Source organism: Sorex fumeus, unplaced genomic scaffold, assembly GCF_029834395.1.
Source record: "Sorex fumeus unplaced genomic scaffold, SorFum_2.1 ptg000044l, whole genome shotgun sequence".
NCBI classification, from domain to species: Eukaryota; Metazoa; Chordata; class Mammalia; order Eulipotyphla; family Soricidae; genus Sorex; species Sorex fumeus.
This window is the reverse complement of record NW_026606101.1, coordinates 26905791-26932500: the sequence shown is the minus strand read 5'-3', so window position 1 is coordinate 26932500 and position 26710 is coordinate 26905791. Positions and strand designations below refer to the sequence as shown.

Sequence of the window (26710 nt, the reverse complement as noted above, 5' to 3'; positions counted from 1 at the left end):
CCTATTCCTGCTGCTGCCCCATACTTCTGAAGGATGGACTTTGGACACATATGAAAATTGCCAACTGAAAACAGTCAACACAAATAATCAACCTGCCAACCACATAACTGAAAACACAGAATTTGTAGGTTTCTACTCCATTTCCAACAAGTGTCTTTCTTCTGCATGCCTTTTTATAAGACTAGTTTACAACTATTAGAATCCTTTTGCTGAGAAGGGCATCTTCAATTATTGGTCAAATGACTATTTCCTTAGGTTTTTAATTCAGATTCTAGATTTATTCTGGGTTAGCTTGTATTAATAAAACAAATGCAAATTCAAAGATATCTATTCCTTGTCCTGAGGAGCTAATTTAGATTCACTGAATTTTCCAAGTTAATTCTTAAATTTTGGTGCTTGCCATTTAGACCCACTGTTTCTCCTGAAGTTGTTTCTCCTCTGTTGGTATGATGTCTTTATTTTTTTTAATTTTAAAATAAAAGTTTAGCCACATTTGCTATCTAATTTGGACATATCTCACATACCTCTGTAATAGGAAGGCAGAGGGACTATTACACCTACACGAGTTAGGCAGATCCCTAAGAGTAATTTTGAGGACAATGAGCAGCCCCTTGTTTTCCGATGGTTCTTCCCACCTAGATTCCTCAAGATCCAAAATGTTTTGCTCTTTAGGAAGTGTATACTTGGCCAGAGCTCAGTCTTAAAGAAAATCATTGTTCTTCCTCTACCCAAAATAAGGAAAGGGAAACCCAATAAAGCTAAAAGACTTGCCCAAAGCCAACTAACAGCCACACCTAGAACTTCAGGCTACTTAATCAATGTATTATTTTCACAGGATCCTGGAGATTTATCAGTAGCTAAATAATTTTCTATAAGAGACCAAAGAAATGCATTCAAGTTAATGACTAAAAAATAAACATTAGTCTCTTCCCTTTATCTTATATTTGACACATGTGATCTTTGATGGCAAGTCTCACAGGCTAAGACACCAAAAACTTTATCTTCTAGTTTATAGATTTTCTATGCATGGATTATAAAGCACAATCCTCTTTTGATGGTTTCAGAGATGTCTTAAACCTGTCTTAGTTCCACGCATGTTGCTTCCTTTCTAGAATGAATGAAGAACAGATAGCTACCGTCTGTCTGTCAGTTCTGAAAGCTCTCTCCTATCTTCACAATCAAGGAGTGATTCACAGAGACATAAAGAGTGACTCCATCCTCCTGACCAGTGATGGCCGGGTAAGATTTTCATATTTGGTCCCCTGCACAATTCACCTTGTCACTTCATCTGTCATGGGCATTATCCTCCTAAGAACACTTCCTCATAATTATAGTTTTACTTAGTCATAGTCACCCACTGTCCTCCCAGGAGGCTTACAAAGAGGATATTACCATCCTCTGTGTCATCCTGTTAGTCAGAATTACCTGTGACCTGAATTTGATGGATAATTTTCTGCTATAACAATGACGGTAGGAAGTAATAGAAGCAGACTATTTTTTTTTGTTTTTTTCTGCCATCTTATTTTGGTTGGAGGAGGAGAAAGGACTTTTATAGAGCTTTGTCATGCCCCCAACTCACCATTCATGTGACTCTGTGTATTTGCTGTATCTCCATGAGTCTCTGTAGGAAATAGATGACAAACACTGTAAAGAAAAATGTGATGAGTCAATAAAAGTGCTAAAGATAATTGCACATGGCTTAGTGAAGGGTTCTAGAATAGAATTTCACTCTATCTCAGCCCTGCAGTGGCAAAGCAGGGAACTGGTTACTGAAATCTGAAATAGAGATTGTTGTATGAAGAAGGATTCCTACAGGAGATCTGAAATTTCGTGGGAGCCAGACCATAGTTAACTTGCAGGACAGGAGTTGGGAAAAAAAATAGAAAGTCATATTTCTCCTTTTTTTCATCTCCTACTACTATTTTCTATTGGCTGAACTTAGTCAAAAGTCTTCAGAGAAGCCAATATAGATTGATTTTTCAAGAGTTTACAGAAGGAAGAGAATAGATCTGGAAGAATAATTAGAGGATATCTATCATAAAACTGTATTTCCAAATTCACATTTCTTCATCTGTCATCACTGTAACATGCTTATGAGATTCTGTTGAAACTTAGCAGCCACTCCAAGGTACATGTAAACATATAATACATCAACCAAGATATGAATGAGTCTGCATTCTGAGGAAGGCTCAATTAGATGGAAAAGTTTTGAGATGTAGATTCTTACCATTGAGGCCCTTTTATTTTTTTTAATTTTTATTTATTTATTTATTTATTTTCTTTTTTGGGTCACACCCAGAGATGCACAGGGGCTTCTTCTGGCTCATGCACTCAGGAATACCCCTGGCGGCGCTCAGGGGACCATATGGGATGCTGGGAATCGAACCCGGGTCGGGCCGCATGCAAGGCAAACGCCCTACCCACAGTGCTATTGCTCCAGCCCCCATTGAGGCCCTTTTAATCTCTTCAAACTCCGACCAGATGTAACTGCCTGTAAGGACTGTAGTCTTTTGTCCCTTTGATGTAACTGTCTTTTACAACCTAACAACCTCAGCCACATAGAAATTGTTCATGTCACATCAAAATCTGATAGAGGGTAGCCAGAAGAAAGTGTCACATCAAAATGATCAGAGGGTAATCAGAAGAAACTGTCCAAGCACTTGCCTTTTCTTTTTTGCTTTTGAAAAGATTGCAAATTTTACTGTATAAAATTGAGTTAATTCATAAAAGTACAAAATATATGTCCCTTATTAAAATGTAAAGTATATGATTTAAATATAAAGTAGATCATTATATAATACTAAAATAATATAAAGTATATAATATGGCATGTAAAATATTGCTCTTAATCCCATTTTCCATTTCTTTTATAATTTCATTATATTTAATATATTTTTTTGAACTTGGGATTGTGTTTAGTAAACACAATTAAATTCTCCTTTTTGCTTTGCTCGCACTGAAAATATTTTTCCAAGAGTGAATGGGAGTAGATATCAGTCAGTCTTTGCTCTGTAACAAACCACTCAACACCAATTAATGTTTTAAAATGACAACCATTTATTTGTTAATGGTTCTGCAAGTTGGTGTTGCACTGATCTCAGCCAGGACAACACATCTCTGCCCAATACGGCATTAGCTACATTCACTCTTGCATATTGGATCAATCAGCCAAAAGTAAACAGCTTCACTCACTGGCTTGACACTTGCCTTGAACAATAGAAGTAACTAGGAAATTTATGATTCATATTCCTGAGACTAGCCTTATTCATCTCGTATGTGTGGCAAGGCTGATAAAAGAAGCATGAGGAAAGTATCTTTGAAACTCTTTGCCTGTATTGTTTGTTAAAGTCCCTTTGACCAGAGTAAGTCACATAGTCAAGCTGAGATGTGAGGGGGGTAAATAGACTTTAACTCTTGGTGAGAGAAGATTGATGGTCACATTGCAAAGTGATGATAGATTCATCAGAGGAAGAATTGTCTCTATTTTTGTACAATTTACCATAAAGTTTGGAAACTGATGATAAAGAAGTGGAATCCTTCCCTGGTCTAACTCAGGAGTCACCAGCAATTATGAGCACAATTTACAAATCACTGTGCTTTTCAGCAGAGTGGCGTAGCACAGTGGCGTACAGATTTATCTCTGTGTTTAGGTGCTTACAGAGAAGTCTAAGCTAGTCAATTTCAGGTCAGAATTTATGTTGCTTGAAATTTAAATTGAAGGTTTCTGAGCTGTAAGTATATATCAGATGTCAAAGCCAGACATGAGATTAAGATAATAATTCATTGTTTCAGCATATTAGTTAAATATCTCTTCTTCCCACAATGTCCAAAAGACTATTAAATCATCCAGTTTCATTCTCAAGGGCAGAACCTATATTCCAAAGATAATCTGCATGTAACTATGTGCCCCACAAAAGATCAGAGGACCAGATATTTTGTGTTGTAAGTGATTTTTGTCTTAATAATTTGTTCACTCCTTCATTCAATAAATGCAACTACATGGCTGTGGGCCAAGACATATCTTACTCCTAAGGGCTAAACAAGGTAAAACCACTACATTTACTAAGCATAATTAGAGTATGGATATGTGATGATAAATAGATTAAAAATTATACTAAAATGACAAAAAGATGATTACATTCTAAAATTTTTATAATTAAACAATGCATGGAATTAAAGGTGTTGAAGGGAAGACAGTAGAGCTTAGTTATAATTCACAAAAGACTCCCCCCATCAAGTGGTACCTATGGATATCCAGAAAAGAGAACATTTCAGGTAGAGGGAACAGATGCTGTATTGTAAAGATTTTTATTTAGGAAGGGTTGCTGCCAAACAAACCCTCTGGGATTTGGGGGCAACTCCCAGTGATAACCAAGAAGACAGTACTAGGGCCCCTGAATGAAGAGCTCATTGTTCAGGCCCTGCTTGGACAGAGACCACCAGGGCACCCCAGAAGTGCTCTAGGGATCTCCACATTTACATTTATCAGTGCTTGGGGATGAGGGGGCATATGTGTCAGGGGCTGAACCAGGGTTCCAAGCATGCAAATCATGTTCCCTTGACCCCTATATGCTCTCCAACCACTCTGATGCTATTCTTAAGTAAATAGAGACTTTGGTATGCAAAACAATGTTGTGTTGACAATTGATCTGAACTATACCTTGCCTCTACCTCTACTCCCTTCCCTGCTCTTATATACAGGTTACTTTTCTTGGGTCACATGAAAAGTCAGGAGACCCTCTCTTTGGTCCCTTTTTAATACAGTGGTACAGTCTTGGGTAAATTGCAACTTTACTCTGCACCCCCCAAAATTATGGGGGGGGGCTGACTGAAGTGTCTGTGTCATATCAGCTTAAACACTCTGATGCACTCCTCGTGGGTTTGACAACTAAAGATATAGCCCTCAATCTGGAAGTACCATCCTTAGTTTGGTCCCTTGTATGATTTCTCAGTTTCTTTGCAGTAGGGCATTTGCCTTGCTCACAGCCAACATGGCCAACCCGAGTTCGATTCCTCCGCCCCTCTCGGAGAGCCCGGCAAGCTACTGAGAGTATCTCACCCACACGGCAGAGCCTTGCAAGCTACCTGTGATATATTCGATATGCCAAACACAGTAACAACAAAAGTCTCCAATGGAGACATTACTGGGCCCGCTCGAACAAATCGATGAACAACGGGAGGACAGTGACAGTGACAGTGACTTTGTCCCTAGGTCATTTCTCTCCTTAAAATAAAATTTCTTAAACTTTGGTGAGTAGAACCGCAGAAGAGCTTACCATAGAATACATTCCTAAGCCCCACTTCCAGAGACTGATTTGGTCAAGTGGGTGGTTCCCAAGACTCTGCATTTTTATAGGGTGCTCCTAATGGGGTGCTGATGCTTCACACTTTGAGTACCCTTTTCCTAAAGTACCCTGAAACCTGGCACAAAAGCAACCATCATTTTACTTGAGCTAAATTTAGAGCAGATGCAAGAATTGTTTTGAGGACTGGAGCAATAGCACAATGGGTAGGGCATTTGCCTTGCACATGGCCGACCTGAGTTCAATTCCCAGCATCCCATATGGTCCCCTGAGCACTGCCACAGGTAATTTCTGAGTGCAGAGCCAGGAGTAACCCCTGTGCATTGCCAGGTGTGACCCAAATAGCAAAAAAAAAAAAAAAAGAACAAGAATTGTATTGAATGCACACAATTTATACAAGAGTTTTCTATTCTATTTTAAAACTAGAGCTATCTTATGCATACATTGCCTACTCTTCCAGCTCACTCTTCATGTTTTTGTGAGGTCCCTGATTTTAACCTGGTCACAATAAGATGAAGAAGGTCTCAGGTTTAAAGACCAGTTTTGTCTGAGACTTAAGTTGTAGGTTCTTGTCTGATCTCCTGTGGAGTAAGTCGCGTTTCCTCCTTGCGGGAAGCAGCCAATGTACTACCCCAGTTCTCTTAGCACAACTACTTTATTGAGACAAAGGTGGTTTCTCAAGTAGCTAAGTTGTACAATTCTATCTAGTAAAGGCACAGCTTAGAGTCAGTTTGACTTGCTTTTAAGATTAGCCTACAATGCATTATTATACTCATTACTTGAGTTCTCATTATCTACTTGCAGATTTATTTGGATGAATGTTGTGGGCAATTATGCTCCTTTAGAAAAATTGTCTCTTTTGTGTACTTAGATGAGTAAAAATCATGCGGAAGCACTTATACTCCTACAACAGAAGAACAGACCTAGCTTCTGAGTACTGAGTTTCAATTTCTCATTTTACATTTTGTCAGAGAGATAATTATTAGTCTGTCAGATTTTGGAGTTTTTTATATCTGGAAAGAGAAAGGCATACTAGAGTTTTTTTAAATAAAAAAAAATTTTCTGCCAGTTCCAACATGCTGGTGCATTCACCTCCTTAAATCAAACAGAATTAATTGAAGAAATTATTCCTCTTCTGCTGTATAGCACAGTTGCAATGCTACTCACATTTGAGCTTTGGAAACAACTATATGCACACATAGCACACACATTCTCACACATAGGTAGAATTTCTGTCTCCGTAACAAACTTAATCTTCCAATGTCTCTCCATTAGCAGTATTTTTAAGGCACTCTATTTTAACTGTCTATTAAATTGAGTTGGCTCGACTAATTTAAGCATTGTCATTCAGCAATCAACCTCATTTTTATAAGGTTTACCTTTCAAATCTCAATCTCCAATTTGACCACCACCTACTTCCTCTTCCCACCTCCCACCCCCATCTTTCTCAAGATGGATTCTGGGAAAATAAGAAGCAAATGCAACTTATGAGGTCTTTGGATAAAAGAAATATGACCTATCTGCTGTTTTTTCTGGTCTGTGACTTGGCACAGCTGGCATTTCTGCTACCTAGACTGATAGCAAGGTTAGAATAAAAGATCCCTTTAATCTTTTATCCTAAAAGATTTTTAGGATAAAAGTCGCCTCCTAGATTTTTTTCAGGAGAGCACCTCTCCTGTACTTCACAGCTCCAGTCTTTTGCTCTAAGCCTTGAAAACCATCCTTGAGCCTATATTCTCTGAAGCATGGACTGATGCCAAACAATTCCTCATTTACTTACCAAAATTTTGAAGAGCTTTTGGTGTCTTAAACCACACAAAAGACGTTGAATTTGACTTACACACATAACCATGTTTACCCAATATTCACTAATATATACTAATATTATGAAAAATATTGAAATATTTTTCAAGCTCGTTGGCCAACAAATACTACCATTGTGAAAATACTACAATATTTCCAATCTTGTTGGTCAACAAATACTATTTTAAGTTATTGAAGCATTCCCAGACTGGAGCAATAGCACAGAAGGTAGGGCGTTTTGCTTTGCACATGGACAACCTGGATTTGATTCTTCTGTCCCTCTCGGAGAGCCCGGCAAGCTACTGAGAGTATCCCGCCTACATGGCAGAGACTAGCAAGCCACCCATGTCATATTTGATGTGCAAAAAACCGTAACAACAAGTCTCACAATGGAGACATTACTGGTGCCCGCTCAAGCAAATTGATAAACAATGGGGGGACAGTGCTACAGTGAAGCATTCCCCATTACCACATTGTTGCATGAAGTGATATCAGTTGGTCGGAGGTACAGAGATAAGACACCAGAGAGGAATGTAGAAAGCACGGAGGTCATACAGCGCTCTGGTTCATGACAAAAAACAAATTCCAGAGGCCTCCTTTTATTCTATTTTTTTATCAGTTACATCTTAATGTCTTCATCATGAAGAAAGAATCACTAAGGAGAGTACATACAGTTATAGGATAAGCATTCATCAAAAGAACATCAGGGTATACATTGTCTTGTCAAAGCTATGTTATAATGATTTAAACATCGGAGAAAGATATGGAGCTGGACATGTAGCCTCTACAGGTTACATCCCCCACATTCTTGTGGTCAGTTACACACATATACAAAGAAAGAGAAGACTCATACTGATACTTAAAGGTCACACCAGGTTAAAGATGTGTAAGAGAGGGGAAAACTGCTGCTTTGTACTGCTAAGATAAGCTAAGACCTGGCGGGTGTATGAGAGCATGCTGTACTTCCCCAGGTCAATTGGACTCACAAACCTTAGCTTGTCCACTTAACTCAAAGTGGGGCCCATTCTGCTTCCAGCATGCAGGGAAGCATTCACAATCTCATCCTAATGTCCTGGTTTAGCACCAACATCACATCCTTTACTGAAAGCCAGCAACCTCATTCGACATGACTGTGTCTCTAGGATAACTCTGGGGAACTCCTTGATGCAATATTTGCATTTATATGGTTCCAGATAAAAATTAAAAGTCTTAAATATTGCCTCTGAACACAGACACATATGAATTTTCCTCTCCCTTGATTGTATATGCCACTTAGATATTTAAAAAATCCATGTCCTTCTATTTAAATTAGTAAAAAGTGCTTTTAATTTTTTTTCAGATGATAGTGCCAGGCTAAAAATGGCAGACTCTAGGATTTTTACTTCTCTAAATTGTATAGTCCTTTTTAAGTATGGTATTAAGGATTATAGACCAGCAGGATTACCCTCTTCATACCACATGAGAATTTTTTTACCTTTGGTATATAATTTGGTGGAGGAGGCATATCCAGTTATGTGTGAGCTTTTTTTTTTGACTCTCTGCTCAAGGATCACTCCTGATAAAGCTTGGGGGACCAAGCATGTACAGGGGAATCAAATCTGGGTTGGCTACGTGTAAGGCAAGTGTCTACACTGTACTGTCTCTCTGGTCTTGAATTTCATTCTTGATATATTAAACAAATTTATATATGTTAACATTAAGGAAACCATCTCTCCACTAAGCCATTTATCTTTTTCATTGCACCTGAGGTAATGCAATCATCACCTGGCCCTGCCAAACCATCACTAGCCTTGATTTGATTATAAAGAAGTTTATGAACAAAAACAGAAAAAAAAGTCATTTTTATAATGTAAAAAAAAGTTACCTCCATTTCATCTGTAATCCAGATTTGATTCGTGAGACATCTGTGTTCAGTAAGTTAAAGATCAACAGTTTCAGAAAAAGCACCACTAAAATTTTATCAGTTTTTTTATCATCTTTTATATATGATCTGTCATGATATATGCCTGTGTCAATATAAAATAAAAATCATTCTAGTCGGCTGTGTTTTTGTCAGTATCTACTATCTATCAAGAAAGGATATGTGAATCTTCACAGTTAAAATGTAAAGATTTGGGTCAGTGATAATTCAGGGAGTAAAGTACTTGTCTTGCATTTGGCCGATCTTGGTTTGATCTCTGGCACCATATATGGTCCACAAACCCTGTCATAAATGATTTCTAAACACTAAGCCAGTAGTAAACCCTAAGTACCACCTGGGATGCCCCCCCCACCAAAAGAAATTAAATGGCAAAGAGTCTAGATTTTCAAGTGTGAGAGGAAAAATCGTCACCAGATAAGGGTTCAAGATTTAATGGTGTGTGATTTTTAAATGTGCATGAGAAACCATTAACAGTATTATAGATCATAATATCTCAACTTTTAAATTTGTTTGTAATTATTAAAAGAAGTCAAGATTTGATGAATGATGCAATTATCTCATATTTGTAGAGGTGATTAGTATGAACTCCTGAGGAAAAAAAAATCTGAAGGAAGTAAGAATGGATTGAATCCTTTTGTTATGCTAAAAATTTTGATAAATTTTCACACTGAAATTTGGAAAAAGGCAAAAATGTTCCCTCTTATTCCTTCCAAATTATGCAATACTACAAAAAAGAAGATATATTTCTGTCTAAAAGGGGAAAATGAAAACTATTCACACATGATATGATTATTGTAGAAAATCCAAAAGAAAAGGAAATAAATCTCCTATAACTTAAAGGTTATTTTGCCAAATTTGTAAGGTTAATATACATAAATAAATTATTTTCATATTTGCTGCAATGAGTAAGTGGAACTTGAAATTTGAAACACAAAACCATTTACACTAGCACCCCTCAAAATGAAATGCTCAAGGATAAACCAAGTAAAATATGTAAAAGGTCCTTATAATCAAAGCTACAAAATTGGAGAACAAATGGAGAGGTATTCCATGTTTATGGATAGAAGGATTCAAAAGTGTCAATATACCATTTCTTTATCATTGGATCTACAAACATAATAAAAACCTAACCAAAAATTTTAATAAGGTATTTTTTTGAAAAGTGACAAGATTCTAATTTGTTAGACAAAAGTTGACCCCCCCCAAAAAAAGATAGCCAACAACATAGTGGCAAGACTGACTCTACTTAAATTTTAAGATTTAGTAATTAAGACAGTGTGGTATTGACAATTACATATTGTCAATACTGGACTGTCTCAATTATATGATTATGTATGAATTATATATATATATCATATATATAAGTTATATGAACATATATATCCACAGTAGTCAAGCTACATTAATCAAGTAATATAGACTGTATATAATATATACAATATATTGACAATATATATTAACAATAGTGTACTGTCTTGAGGACATAAACATACATATATTATATATGATCTATATGGCCCAGTTACTATATGAATATATATGTATATACACAAGTATAATAAACTGATCTTAGACCAAGAAATAAAGACAATAAAACAATAGTGGTGTAGGGTGGGGGGTCCCACAAAACCACTCAGACTGCAACCTCTCCCTCTCCCTCTTCCAAGGGAAGAGAAGGGGGATCACCAAAGGTAAGAGGCAGTTGCAAAAGCAGTGCCTAGAACCAACTTCATGCTCAGGAGAGGATTCTCTGGCTTGTTCTCATGGTTTCTGGTATTCTACACTATCAGAGAAACTTCACTAGTTACGAACTATAGAAATGATTCCTGAAAGTATTGTTATTTGCAGAACACTAGATGAAGGTCAACCATGCAAGCAAGCCGGGTTCCGCAAAGGATTCAGCACCATCGACCATATCCACACGATAACCAAGCTCATTGAGGTTTCTCGGGAGTTCAAGATGCCGCTCTGTCTAACGTTCATTGATTTAAAGGAGGCCTTTGATTCTGTTGAGACAGAAGCGGTCATTGAAGCCCTAGCCAATCAGGGCATTCAAGCCCAATACATCAAGATCCTCCGTGAGCTGTATAGCGGATTCACTACCAGGATCTCACCATTCTACAAGGAGGTGATCATTGATGTCAAGAGAGGAGTTCGGCAGGGTGATACCATTTCACCGAAACTCTTCAGTGCCACCCTCGAGAACATCATGCGACGACTGGAATGGGAAGGAATGGGAGTGAAAATAGATGGTCGGCAACTACACCACCTCTGCTTTGCTGATGACATTGTTTTAATAACACCAAACATCAGCCAAGCAGCACAAATGCTGGCCGACTTTGACCGTGAGTGTGGAAAGGTAGGACTACAGCTGAATCTTACGAAGACAATGTTTATGAGAAACAGCCTCGTTCCTGATGCCCCATTCGCTCTCAATGGAACGACCATCTCGGAATGCAACAGCTATGTGTACCTAGGTCGAGAGGTCAACATGACAAATGACCTGGCACCCGAGCTGCGCAGGAGGAAGAGAGCAGCTTGGAACGCCTTCAAGAGCATCAAAGAAATAGCTAAGAGGACGAAGAGCCTCCGGCTCCAGGCACATCTCTTTGATTCTACTGTTCTTCCTGCATTAACATATGCCTCAGAGACCTGGGCCCTACGCAAACAGGATGAGAACGCTATTCTGGTCTACCAAAGAGGAATTGAAAGAGCTATGCTTGGAATATCACATTTCAATCAAATGAGAGAAAGAATCCGGAGTTCCAACATCCGTCGACGATCAAGAATCAGGGACGCTGTCTCATTTGCCAAGGTGTCAGAAATCAGATGGGCTGGTCACATAATGAGATTTAAAGATGACCGCTGGACTAGAGCTGTTACTGACTGGAATCCACGGGATGTCAAAAGACCGCGTGGCCGCCCACCTACCAGATGGTCAGACTTCTTCATCAAGATCATGAATGATCGGTTTGAAGCTCTTCATGTTCCTAGAGTGAACAGATGCCATTGGGCTACACTAGCACGGGACAGGGACAAATGGAGACATTACTGGTGCCTGCTCGAGCAAATCGACGATTAACGGGAAGTTAAGTGATTAAGTGATTAAGAACACCTAATTCCACATGGATAAATTAAAGTATATCTAGAAAAAGAATTTGTACCCTTAACAAAAATTATGTCCATGTAGGAAACCCATAGTTATTAGAAAAATAGATTTAGAATGGAGGGGAAAGGTCTTTGCCTTCGAGTTTGAAGGAAAAGGTTATCTAACAATAGAAAGTTAAATACAGAAAAAGAGGCTGGAGAGAGAGCTCAACAAACTAAGCCTATGCCTGTATTCCTTGAGCATCACCAGTGTGTTCTAAAAACCAGAGAGAAAGAAGGAAGAGAGAAGAAGGAAAAGGAAGAAGAAAAAGCAATTCTGCCAGGCCATAGGGCATCCTAATGCTCACTATGTGAGTACCAGAGGTAGTATCAGAAAAGAAAACTGAAATAAGATATTCAGAGAGCTATAAAGAGAGCTGAGGAAGAATTTATTCTACGGAGACTATACATTTAATCTATAGAAATTTAACTTAAAATTGCTATTCTGAAACATTGCCAAATTGCTATTCTGAAACATTGCCAATCAATACCTGTAGCATTATTTTCTTTCAATATATTTCATCATCACTAAAATCCATAGTGGCAGTTTTCTTCAGTAAGTCCATCTGAATTTCAGGCCAGACCACAAATCTTCCCTCCCCAAAATAAAATGAATCCTAGTCACTTGGAATACATAAACTATCAGGGTGGGTACCTAATGAAGCGTTATGATTGTGAATTTGTAAAGCTTGGTGCAAGAATTTTCAGTGATGGACAATATAATATGCATTATATTGGATCATTAAGATCTGCCTTAAACCCCCAATAACCAAATACTAGCAACCAGATTCCATGCCCATATCTACATTTATGTTGTTCATACTGACAATTTCAATTTTATGAGCAAAACAGAAAGACAAGATGGAAGGGGATATAGTGGATAAGCAGAGTTAATAATTATCTCAGTATCCTAAATAAATAGTTATTACAATAACTCAAGTAGAGAAAAGAATTTACTGGCTGGAGTGATAGCACAGTGGGTAGGGTGTTTGCCTTGCACGTGGCTTACCCATGTTTGATTCCTCCATCCCTCCCGGAGAGCCCAGTAAGCTACCAAGAGTATCCCTCCCACACAGCAGAGCCTGGCAAGCTCCCTGTGGTGTATTCCATATGCCAAAAACAGTAACAACAAGTCTCACAATGGAGACATTACTGGTGCCTGCTCGAGCAAATCAACGAACAATGGGAAGACAGTGCTACAGTGCTACAGTGCTATTTGAATCCTCTCATGGTACTTAGAAATGAAAATATGTTCAAAACAAAAGAAACAGCAGCAATTTGTACAAAACTCACATTGAGAATACTGTTAAATTATATGCAAACACAGTATGTTACGTTAAAGTTGTGGGTTGGAATTTTAACAATTTTTTTATTTGGGGGTGTATTTAATTTTAAATTGTTTTGTATTTGTAATTTTATCAAATATGTAGGCAGAAGTTTAAATATTTGCAAGTCAATCTTGAATAGACTGTCACACTTTCCTTTAAAATTACCACGCCTTTGCAAGAGTGTCTGAAATACTCAGATTTTTCCAAGACCTCTTAATGAGATTGTTTTGTTTTGAATTTGAAATACTCTTTCTAGAACTTGCTGCTGGTGTCTTCTGAATTGCCATGTGTGCTTTGCTTTCCTTTTCAGATAAAGTTATCTGACTTTGGTTTCTGTGCTCAAGTTTCCAAAGAGGTGCCGAAGAGGAAATCCCTGGTTGGCACTCCCTACTGGATGGCTCCTGAGGTGATTTCTAGGCTACCTTATGGGACAGAGGTAAGAAAGTGACAATCAATGCCTGGACGCCACAGAGCCTGGACAGGGGTTCTAACGTAGTTGATGGACATAGGCAACCTGGGAGATGTCTCTTGATTCCACTTGTGATTCCCCATCCACTACACTTCTAACAGAATAGGTTGTGGCAGAAGGACACTGACCACTGCTGAGGAAATTTACATGACATTGATCTAGGTGCCATTTCCTGAGTTACTCAGGACAAGCCACTCAAACTCAGATCCTACTCTCCTTGGCAGGAGGCCGCAAATAAAGCACGACAGTGCCACTTGAAAAGTGGCTGGAGAGGCACAAATGAGCAGCAGGCATAGCAAGTCAATGGAGAGAAGCGCTGTAGCACTGTAGCACTGTCCTCCCATTGTTCAATGATTTGCTCGAATGGGCACCAGTAATGTCTCCATTGCGAGACTTGTTGTTACTGTTTTTGGTATATTGAATATGCCACGGGGAGCTTGCCAGGCTCTGCCATGCAGGAGGGATAGTCTCGGTATCTTGCCAGTCTCTCTGAGAGGGGCAGAGGAATTGAACTCGGGTCAGCTGCATGCAAGGCAAACTCCCTACCTGCTGTGCTATCTATCACTCCAGTCCCAAGGAATAGAAAGTCAGAATAAAACAAATGTATTGTTCAGATAGCCTGTGCTTTTTCCTCTAAAGGAAATATGAGTGTTTTACTATTTAAAATATAGCATTATTTCTCTTTCTTCTGAAAAGAAGCCACTATGTCTTAGTAGAGTTTGGTATGCACACCTAAGGCAGCTGAAGAAGTGAAAGAAAGACTGTGATGGGAGAGAAGAGTGTGAGCAGAAGCTCTGAGGTACACTCCCAGGGAGACAAGGTGCTTGTGCCAACTGGGCATAACGTGTTTCCACACTTTACAGCCCAGATGGCAGTTCACAGAGAGGAGAGGCATGGAGGAGACGTCACGGATCAGTAAGCTAGGGATATTAGCGTTAAGGCAGACTTTGCTCTCTTTCCCTTATTTGTTTGCCCTTGGATCAGCGTCAACTTGTTTTTCTCACCGTGGTCCCAAGAGCATGAATGCTCAGTGAAGGTCACTACAAGTGTTATAACAAGAATGCAGCTAACTGATAAGGAGCATAATGAGACTATGAGAGAGAAGTGATGCTAACTGGGAATTTATAGCACAGCTAAAGATCTCTCGTTGTCCTGACTTCCTATTTTCTTTACTCAGAAAGAATTGCTTGTCATCTCTTCCTTTTCTTTTTATTTTTTCTCCATGCCTTGCAAATGGCTTACAAAGCAGGGCTTTGTGTATGTCACTTCAAAATATCAAACAAAGGAAGGAAAACTCTAAGAAGAAGGAAAGAAATAATTTTAAAAATCAAATTGACAATAGAAAATGAATACTTACTGCATTATGCAGTGCAGTTCTGTTGTTTATTATGACTATGTCAAACACTTGGCATTTTCTAATGGTTTCTACCCAAGTTTCTCCTACATGTTCATAATATAAAGCTTCGAGGGTTTTTATCATCTGCTCTACGAAGAATTTAATGTCAAAGCTAAAAGTATAAAAAATAGTTATAAATTTCAGAATGTTAAGATAGTCTTGTGGATGTAATTGGTAGTACATTTACTGAAGTTGTTGTTAAAAATTAAATGAAGATTGTTTGCAAAAATACAATCACTAAGCACTTCAGTCCATAAATATATATTGTAATTTTTGAGAAATTGGGGGTTAGAGAGATAACTCGACAGAATGAGAGCATGTTTTGCATGCAAGAAACATGGACTTGGTGCCCAAAGTCACATTGTTCCTTAAGCATGGCTGGGAGCAGCCCTGAGCACTGCTGGATATGACCCATAACTCAAAACCAGTTTTCGTGACAGGTTACAAATATCACATTTATTTGTGAATGAGTGAATCTATTGAGTTTCCTAGACATCTACACTTCAGAGCATTCTTGTTGTCTCAGTTAACCAATGGGTTGTGCCTAACAGGTGGACATATGGTCCCTGGGGATCATGGTGATAGAAATGATAGATGGCGAACCGCCCTACTTCAATGAACCTCCCCTCCAGGCAATGAGGAGGATTCGAGACAGTTTACCTCCAAGAGTAAAGGATCTACACAAGGTGAGAACTGAACTATGTGGTTGAAGTCAAAGTTATGGATTCTTGGAGTCTTCAGTTTCTATATTTTTAAGAACCTACCTATCACTTCTCTGAGTAGATACTTGTTTATGGGAATATACTTGAAAATTAGTCTCCTACATTCAAATCTCTGCTCTTCCTTATAACTCCATGGTAAATGATTAATCCTTTTCCTTTTATCTGTAAAATGGGATACAAGTTACACCTCTCTTATAGGGTTGGCTACTAATATAAATTTGGCCCTTCACTCCGTCCTACATCTTGGAAAACTTATAATGTACTAGGGGCTGTTCTAGTTGCTGGGTTACTCAGCAAAGACCCACATTTCCTGATTTTCATAGAGCTTGTATTCAGGTTAAGGAGACATATAACAAACCACAAACAAACAGATCAGTAAAATAATGTCAGAAGGTGGTATCTACTCTGCATTGAATGAAAAACACTATGGTGTAGTGTGAGTGCAAGAGAGGTAATGTTGGATCTATTTCAGATTGAAGAGTGAAAAGAGATTTTCTCTTTTTTGAAATTCTATCTTGAATTCTCCAAAGTATTATTATAGTTTTGATAATATTGTTAGCATAGTGATCAAGTTTTTAGCATCAATATAGACCGTTATTGCACACCACCACCAACTTCGTCCCCAAGATTCTCCACCACTGACCTTAAGAAATTCTTTTTTTGTGAGCATTCATGTTTTGGAACCTGAATGGTATGTCAGAGTAGGCCATGTGAAGAGATAGGGGAGAAAAATTACTCAAGCAAAGAGAACAGTAGTGTTCCTACATTTCTAAAAGGGAAATTTATGGGATGGAGCAAAGTAGTAAAAGAGAGATCATGCAGGAAGGTAGATAGATAATAAATTATGCAGGACAAGTAAGAACATGGTTAAGGGAAAAATCCTGCTCTCTGAGGATTGAAAATGGGGTTAAGTTAAGAAAAAAAATTATGATGTCAAAGAAGCACTACTGTTGGAAAAAACAGTAGGGGCAGAGCTTTCTAAGAGGGAATGCTTCCAGATCCAGTAGCTTCAATACTAACCTCGTACACATCTCACCTCCCATCTGCACTGTGGATGCAGAGGGAAAGTGAACTACTTTTAGTGGAGTAACAGTTCATTACAGTAGCATATCCTCTTCCCTAACCCCTCAGTCTTCAGAACGAGCCCCAATTCATAAAAGTTGCCCCCAAAATGTAAGAATACCTAAAGAATCAAACTTTTATTCCCTTGAATCACCTAAATACAAAATAATTGAGCATAATATTCTAGAAACATGTGCAAGAAAAACTTCAGTGCTAATAATAAAAAACTGGAAACCAAGTTTTCCAAGGCTGCTTCCAGAATGGATAAATAATAAGTACAGTAATTCAACAGTGAATACTATACAGCAATGAAACTGATGAAAATGTCATAGATATAATGTTGAAAAAGAGAGCATTTGACCATTGGTGATTCTATTTCTATAAAGAACAAAAGAAAGAAAATTTCTTTTTTCTATTAGAAGTCAGGATAGTGGTAACCCTTTAAAAGGAGTTGGTTATTAACAGGTAAGGTGACTGAGATCATCTCCTAGTGTAGTGGAAATATATAGTTTATATCTTGATGTGGAATAAAGAGATATAATTTTTTGTCTAAAGATGTATAAATTTACATTAGAAAAGTTTGTCAAAGAGTTGGAGAGACAGGGGACTTGAGACATTGATGATGGAGGAGCGTTAACACTGATGGTGGTTTGATGTCAGAACATTGTGTGCCCGGAGTTCTAATATCAATGATATTGTCAACCAATCATGCCTTAAAATAAAATAAAATTATTTTAAGGTTTTAATACTTCTAAATAAGCATATAATATGTTTGAATTTGTATGTAAGATACTTCTAAAACATAAATTATAAGAAATTAATGGGGAAATGCTGCGTCAAATATCCTTAAAGAAGCTCCTCTTCAAGAAAGGGGATTCTGCAGAGCCTGGGTGATTGCAAGTGTTAGAAACATAAAACTATTCCATGTTTATACCTTACTTCAAATTTTTGCAACCAGCATCTATGTATACATACCCACTCTTGGTATTCTGTGATGTGTTCATCACTATTGTTACCATTTATATTGAAAAAAATCGATCCTCTTTCATTATAACTGTGTATTTCTACCTTTTCAACATTTAAGAAATGATTGAAAACATCACATGTTAATTAAATCAGTACATGATTTTGTTTTTCTAACATATTTCCCCTTATGGAAACTTTGTAAAATTTGCTATTGTTGATGTAGTCATTTTCCTGAATATTAGCTGGAAGGTCGGTTTAAAGAGCTGAATTGGGTTTCTCTGTTGGTCTTCATCACTGTGTGTTGGGTGTTGACAGGTTTCTTCTGTGCTCCGGGGATTCCTAGACCTGATGTTGGTGAGAGAACCATCTCAAAGAGCCACAGCCCAGGAACTCCTCGGACATCCATTCTTGAAACTGGCGGGCCCACCCTCTTGTATTGTTCCCCTCATGAGACAATATAGGCATCACTGAGTAGAGGAGTCACATCAGTAAAAAAAAGCTAGAGGACATGAGCATAATTCAGGAGAACATGAAACCACAGGACATGCAAAAGACCAGCTGATTGGTGGGACAGTGTGATGACCAGCAGGGTTTGACAGACCAGGGCATCTTCTTGTGTCTTAAACAGGCATCTCTCCACTGACAGCTGGCACAATCATTTGGAACATCACTTTAAAAAGTCATTATTATATTTTTCAACCCTTCATCCAGCAAATCAGAAAGGACTCAGTACAAACTCCGTTATGATATATCCTAGCCACATGCAGGGTAATGCGTAGGGTTTTCTATATTGAAAGAATACTTTTCTGGCAAAAAAAGAAAGGAAAACAAAAAGCACTTTTTTCTTAATGGTAGCAGTGTAATGTATTTTGCAATGAATTTGAATTTGTAATTTTTCTGTACAATAGTTTTGATAATTTATAGTACTTTGATGTCACGTAGCCATTGTATCAGTTAAAGTAATACTTGTTTACTAGCAAGAGTTTGAACAAAGCCTTTCCTACTTTTTTATCCCTTTCAGAGACCCAACGATTCTATAGGAACTTTGAATACTGAATGACTCTCAATCACCGTCAGCTTTAGTAGAATATCTTTCTTATCTTTAACAAGTGTCTTATGTGATGGACGAAGATTTAAGAGTGATGGTGATGGTGGTGCACATTTCATTTATTTAACCAAAAATAAAATAAAATTTGAGTCACAGTTTACCACCAAACTACTCCTTGGGGTAAAGTTAAATATATTGGAAAATTGCTCAGTCCTTATGCTAGTACTAGCAAAGCAGGGTGGTTTTTTCCTTGTGCCCTCTCTTGAATGGGCAAGATATGCTCCTTGTGACCAAATTGCCCTCCCAAGGAACAATTTCAGTGCTGGGATCATGAGACTCAGTTCCTCAAATTGTATGTTTCAATCAGGTCATGAGAATTGTAGTATCACAAAGGGAAAGGAGAGAGAATGGGACAAGATGTTTGGTTTCATTTGTCACTGTTTTCAAAGCTCTGTATGCTAGCACACCAAACTCTTGTCTGTACTTACCTTTGTACCACAGTATTAATTGCTATTGTTCATGTATTGTGCTGGAAGCCTGAACTGACTCTAGAGGAAGAATAGGAAAGGGGGTATTTTACAGGTACGATCTGACTTCAGTTGTGATCATGTTATAATGTGTTTCTAACATAGGAGAGTTGTGCTGCTGTCTAGATCTTCTTGAATGTTGATAAAAATGAATGACTACTATAATACATTTTGTGTTGCTTGTTGGATGAATTTGCATGTTAACTGTAGGCCAATATAGATTTGCCTTTAAAACTCTGAAAGAGCTACATAGTCACCATTAGTTTTTATTACGTATGTGTCAGACAAAAGCCATTTGTACCAAACTAGAAAACCAGAGGTTTTTCATAATGACTTCATATACTGTAACAAGAATGAATTTAATTTTGTGAAAATGCTCTGGTTGCTCTAAGCATAATTAAGAATTTTAATTAATAGGTTGTTTATTATTTATTATCATTTAAAAAAGGAAAAAAAGGCATAAGATGACCTTCTACTGCTTAGATTTTCAGTTTTCTCCCAAACTGAAAAGGCCTCACCATAAGTAAGATCTATAATTTATTTCATAAAACACGAGTCAATGTTTTATTTGATATCTTAAAATATTAATATAAGTAAGTAAGAAAAAAATCTAAATCCAGAAAATGACAGTCCTAAAAGTTCGCAGAACAAATTTTATTAATGTAACTAGTACTCTATAGGCTAGAAATTAAAAAAAAACTTTTTATAATCAGAACAAATACTAAAACCATTACAAAAATAGTAGATTTGAGATTCCAACCATTTTTAAGAGTGTAATAGAAACTTTTCTGTAATTTTCTTATTGCTGGGTATTTTTTAAAGTAGTCATTGAGTTTACCAAAAGTTACTGTAGCTTAAAAAGGTTTTGTGAGCACTATTGGCAGAAACTGCACTTGCAAATAAAAATAAATGTTTGCCTTTTCTTCCACTGTGTTATTGGTACTTCAAATTTATTTTTTTAGGAAATGCAAATAAGTTGGTATAAATTTACGTGCAGCATTGAGACAACAAGAAGCGAAAGACAAATATTCCCATTCTTGGAGCTCACAAAGAGTGTAGAGCTATGGAGTAGATGGGCATAAGGAAGTATTAAATTCTGGAGTGCCAAGTTTAAAGGAAGTCATATTTATCATCAAAGATTCCACTCCACATCCCTATTACAATGATGCTCATCTGAAGGCCTTTTACCAACAAAAGCTATCAAAAGTAGAGTATTGGGGATGGAAGAGAGGGATAGAACTCAAAGGGCTGAACACATACTTTGCGTTTAGGCAAACAGAATTTTATCCCTAGTACCATATGGTTCCCTGAGTAGCAGCAAGAGTGATTACTGAGCACAAAACTGAGAGTAGCCCTGAAGTACTACAGGGGGTGGCCCAAAACTGCAGAATATGACCCAACACAAAACAAAAGAATATTCTTAGTATCTAAGGTAGAGAGAAAGATCTCAGGTAGCCCAGAAGAGAATTTTGGAAATTTTCTCTCATTTGAATGACAAGGAAGATGCCAACATTTATCCTATGTCATTGAGAGGCTGGATTCTCATCCAGAAATTTTGAAAAGTGACAAACCTCACAAACAGCCTGAGATGAAAGAATATGAGCAGAATCTACTCTTTTCCGGCCCCCGTGAAGGACAGCTCATCTGAGGGAGGCTGCCTCCAATGATTCTCCTCTCCTGTACAAGATACACTATATCCTATCTCATTCTCATGCACTTTGTCTTGGTTACAATGGAGCATGAAGAGGTAAGGGGGAACAGACCAGCCCATTTAACTAACCAATGAATTGCCCAAGTTAGAAAGTTTTCAAGGCAAGCGCCATGTGAGAAATTTGCAGGTGACTACTTTTCAGCAATAGGAAGTGGCTGAAGAGTGCTCTAAGAGCACACATGCCATTTATACCAAAACCCTTCTGAAGAACAGTATTTGTAGTCCTCAGGTGGAAACAAAGTAGATTCGGACATCTTCCCCTTTTCCAACAGCGTATACAAGTTAGGCAACTGCAGTCACTTCTTTGACCAGAAACACACTCCAAAACTGCTTCCCATGGAACATGAGTTAGTGTGAGAGTTGAGAAAGATGTAGAAGACGAAAAGGAAAAATAGGTGCCTACCACGTCTGCTGCCATTTCATATCCCTAATTGTCTCTTTCTCTTCCTCTGACACAAACTTAACCCAAATAACCCAAATTATTTTCAATTAGAATTAGATCATTTTTAAAAAACAGATTAGAGTGATCAAATCAGACTGAGTTATGGTAGTGTTCCTTCATTAACCACTGAGACAAACATACTTAGTAGCAATTTCTAATGTTACCAGTAACATTCTATTAAAAATGAAATAATTCCATGAAGTTAACAACTCAATGAGTTCAGACTCCTTGATACAATGGGTCAATTTAATAGCGTTGTTTTATGGAAAAAATGGTAATGAGATTCCAGGCAGAGAAAAGCTCAATTTGATTTAAGCAGGTACAAAATACAAAAGCAAAACGATTCTGTGAAAGCAACAAATTGTGCAGGAAGTCAGCCAACTTGAGTCTGGAAATGAAGCAATTTGTGTTGTATTTCCAAGTCAAATGAATATATTAACTTAGTGTGGGTTATGTTCAAAGTGAATCTAGAGAAGACTTAGACACATACTTTATTTACACAAAGATACAAGGAACCTCACTCAATATAGTGGAGTTTGTAACAGAGGCAGAAGATGTGAAATAATAATAATAGAGTGTTTTATGAATGAGTTATTACTGAGTAACCCCAGGCCCAATCCCATGGTAGCCCTTCCTGGAGAGACATTCTAGAATTTTCCTTTTGGGACATGTGGGAAATGGAAAGGACTGACAGAAAGGTTATATGCCCATGTATCTACCAGCTCCTATCCATCAATGGTTTAACTGCTGTTAGAACATCAACTCACAAAACATACATTTTTTTCCAGTGCATTGGCCAAGTCTATTACATCTGACAGAAGTAAAGAAACACAAGAGGTCATGGGCCTACACAGAAACTACCAGCGCAGGCCCTAGGGGTAGGGTTTGACAGGTGAGACATCATGGGTAGGAAACTAACAAGAGCTCCTATGTGAATAAATGCAGAGGCAAAAAGAGGGTTTAAGAAAGTCTGTCTATTCACTGATAATTTTTTTAAGGCTTAAGAAAATTTACTTAAAGAAATGGGGGTAGGGGGGAGAAAAAGAGAGAAAGAGAAATATGTTCAAGAGAGAACAAGGACTTCTCCACAGTGGGGAATAAAGACCTGGGTTTCTAATTTCTGCATCAAAATACACTTTTTCAAAAATTCTTACTTTTTATTTTTAATTAAAACAGAACTTAAAATGCACTGTGAGATACACAGTTACAAAGGTGTTCCGGATTGGGTTTCAGCCTTACAATGTTCCAGTAACCTTCACTAGTGTACATTTGCTGTCACCAATGTCCCAGGTTCCCTCCCGCTCCCCACCCCAAGTCTGACTCTATGGAAAACACATTTCTTCTCTCTCTCTCTCCTCTCTCTCTCTCTCTCTCTCTTCCCTCTCCTTCTCTCTCCCTTTCTCACTCCCCTTCCTTTTAGGCACTATGTTTTGCAATACTGTTACTGAAAGGTTATTTATATGACTTTATCTCCTTTCAGCACTCAGTCCTTGTCCAGAGTGATCACTTTCAATTATCATTCTAATAGTTCTCCCATCTTGATCCTAAATGCACTTCCCCACAATTTGTGACAAGTTTCTTTCTGTGAACTGGTCTTTGTGGCCCTCATTTCTAATGTGTTTTAATAGCAAATGTATTGGAGGGGAGGGAGAGTGGAAAGCAAAGGGATGGGGATGTGTTGCCGCCAGCAGGTCAACCTGTTTCCATGGGGCGAGTGCATCAACAGCCTGATGATGCCTTTAGGCTTACTGATACCCTAAAATTGATGCTGTGCCAAAAGTTAGGTATGTGGAAGCCATGCCCACAAACCATCTCCAGCTCAGGTATACAGTATCATTTATCAGCCTCGATAAGAGACCCATAAATAAATCTCAAAAGAGATCAAAAGCCGCAGTTAATCTCAGACCCATACAAGGCTGAACAGACCAGGGTAAATCAGAGTGGGGCTGGTTAGCCTAGTGCCCACGCAAGCAGAGCCCTTAGCAACCACTTGCTCCCACAATCCAAAATCACCACCATGTCCCCAGCTGAACTTCACCATCTCAGGACGAACCTCACTGAGATATAATCTGCTGAAAAGTCATTTATGCAGGTTTTGTCACTAAAATCTCCAGGCTTATCTCAGGATCAGGATGGGTTAGCTCCTCCCACCTCTCTGTACTTTTGAGAGTCTCAGGGGTCATGTCCACATCCCAAAGCTGCCACCCTATTAAAAAAAAAAAAGCTATTGAACCTTACCTTCATGATAAAAATACTGAGTGCCCCGAACAAGCATGATGACCTCTTAGTATTGCAAATCATAATGCACAAAAGGAGAGAGAGAAAGAAGAAAAGTGCCTGCCATAGAAGCAGGTTGGGGGCAGCAGGTGTTGGTGAATGGTGGGAGGGAAATGAGGAACATTGGTGGTGGGAAATATACACTGATGGGAGGGGTGAATGTTAGATCATTGTATGAAATCCAATCATGAACATATGTTTGCAATGGTCTATCTCACAGATATTCAATAAAAAATTCGCTGTCACTGTCCTCCCATTGTTCATCGATTTGCTCAAGCAGGCCAGTAACATTGTGAGACTTGTTACTGTGTTTGGCATATTGAATATGTCACGGGTAGCTTGCCAGGCTTTGTCGTGTAGGCTAGATACTCTCGGTAGAGAGGGGCGGAGGAATCGAACTCAGGTTGGCCAGGTCAGCCGCGTGCAAGGCAAATGCCCTATTCGCTGTGTTATTAAAAAAAAAAACCGCAAAGGATTTCCTTTCACTGCAAGGTTGTATGACATAGCAAATGCTAAAACTGGAACTGCATGGGACTCTGGGATCTTAATGATCCATCTTACCTGAACTAACAAAACATGCAGAATTTAGCCAATGGCAGCACATTAATCATACTACCTGAATATACCTGTCAAATATGCAAAAAAGGAAATAGAGACAGACAGAGAGACAGAGCTAGACAGGTACTTTAGGGACTTTCGTTCTTAGAATCTGTATTATCTAATTTGTCACTAAAACCTTTGTGAGGTCTTCCTGAGGAGACATAACACATTCTTTCTCTTTTTTTTTTAATTTTTTTTTATTTTCTGGGTCTGGGTCACACCCAATATTTCTCAAGGCTTACTCCTGCCTCTGTGCTTCTGGATCACTCCTAGTGGTTTGCAGATACATATGGGGTACTGGGAGGACTGGGGACTGAACCCAGATAGGTCACGTGCAACACAATTGCTGTCTTATCTCTCCCGTGTTTTGTCACTTTAAAAGACAAATGAGGAGCTAGAGAGATAGCACAGCGGGTAGGGTGTTTGCGTTTCACGCGGCAGACCCAGGTTCGATTCCCAGCATCTCATATGCCAGGAGTAACTCCTGAGTGCAGAGCCAGGAGTAACCCCAGTGCATCGCCGAGTGTGACCCAAAAAGCAAAATAATAATAATAATAATCATGATCACGATCACGACCACCCTGTTGTTCGTCGATTGCCTCGAGCAGGTGCCAGTAACGTCTTCTTCGTCCTAGCCCTGAGATTTTTTTTTTTAAAGTGCCATATTCAAGGCTTTTTCAGGGTTAGGAGAATGAGACCCATCATTGTTACTGGTATTTGGCATATTGGGTATACCACGGGGAGTTTGCCAGACTCTGCCGTGTGGGCATGTTACATTTGGTAGCCTGCCAGTTTGACCAAATTAGGAATGAGATGATAAGATGTCGCGGCCGCGCGCTTCCGGGACCTGAGTGTGATAATCTCTGGATCCTGGCCGTTGTTGGAGTTACACGGCAGTTGGTGGGTGTAACTGTCTAGTTACTGGCAGGTCCAGTCCCAAACTGTGCAGGCTTGGAGATCTCAGCCCCGGGTCCCACACACCTGGGTTCCTCTGTCAGCTCTTTTATGCGTGAGGCTCATCCAAGTGTGTGGAGAGTGGTCTCAGCATGGCCTTGGCTGGGCCTCGGTGGTCTTCAGCTGTTGGGCCCTTATTATTATTATTATTATTATTATTATATTATTATTATTATTAATAATGATAAATAATAATAAAATAAACTCCTTGGAAGATTAAAAGAAAAAAGACAACTGAAGTGGTTTGTTAATCCTTGAATTCTTGGCCTCATTTTGCCCTCTGGACACTCTGCTCTTGCTGAAATCTATAGGCTCTTCTGGGAAGAAAAAGTGGAAATGCTTGAACCAGAATATGTACTCTTGCAAAGGGACCTAAAGTATAGTGAACTGACATTTTTTAAATTGAATCACCTTGAGATATACATTTACAAAGTTATTCATGATTGATTTTCAGTAATACAATGCTCCAACACCCATTCTTTCACCAGTGCACATTTCCCACTGCCAATGTCCCCAGTTTCCTTCCCACCATCCACACACACTCCTCCCCACCCCAGCCTCCGCCCTGAGACCCTGTCCCCACAGCCTTCCTCTATGGCAGACATTTTATTCCCTCTTTCTCACTCTCTCTCTTATTTTTCTTTTAGGTGCTGTGATTTGTAATACTGTTTCTGACAGGGTATCATGCACCACACTTTACCTCCTTTTAGTGCTCAGTTTTCATCCAGAATGTTCATTTCCAACTAGCATTGTCATAATGGTCCCTCTCTTTCCAAACTGCACTCCCACTCCTTCTGTGGCAAGCTAGGACCTACCAAGGAGCAGTCCTCCTGGTCCTTGTTTCTATGTCTCTGGGTATTGTAAATTGAAATATATAAAAAGATTTGTTCTAATGCATAAAATAGCAAGATGTTGGTGCCATTTCGAAGCAACAGTTTTTTTTTTTGGCTTCTTATATTAAAGTGATTTCTATGAATGACAAACATACAGGTACTACATATATGACAAAATTCTGATGCCTATGTTTATAATGG

The 26710-nt window shown here is 38.5% G+C and overlaps 1 protein-coding gene and 1 non-coding gene across 2 annotated transcripts in view; one reads left to right on the top strand and one right to left on the bottom strand.

Moving 5' to 3' along the window:
- Positions 1–20618, top strand: part of PAK5 (p21 (RAC1) activated kinase 5) — a 340402-nt gene extending 319784 nt beyond the window's left edge. The window contains exons 7-10 of the mRNA XM_056121629.1: positions 1113–1239; positions 13813–13938; positions 15919–16053; positions 18433–20618. Of these exons, the coding sequence (XP_055977604.1) occupies positions 1113–1239; positions 13813–13938; positions 15919–16053; positions 18433–18588 (544 nt within the window). The 3' untranslated portion in view covers positions 18589–20618. The remainder of the gene's footprint in view (positions 1–1112; positions 1240–13812; positions 13939–15918; positions 16054–18432) is intronic.
- LOC130030929 (small nucleolar RNA U3) lies at positions 10656–10869 on the bottom strand. Its single transcript, XR_008793577.1, has one exon. It is a non-coding gene; the product is annotated as a small nucleolar RNA U3 (small nucleolar RNA).
- Positions 20619–26710: the final 6092 nt, after the last annotated feature.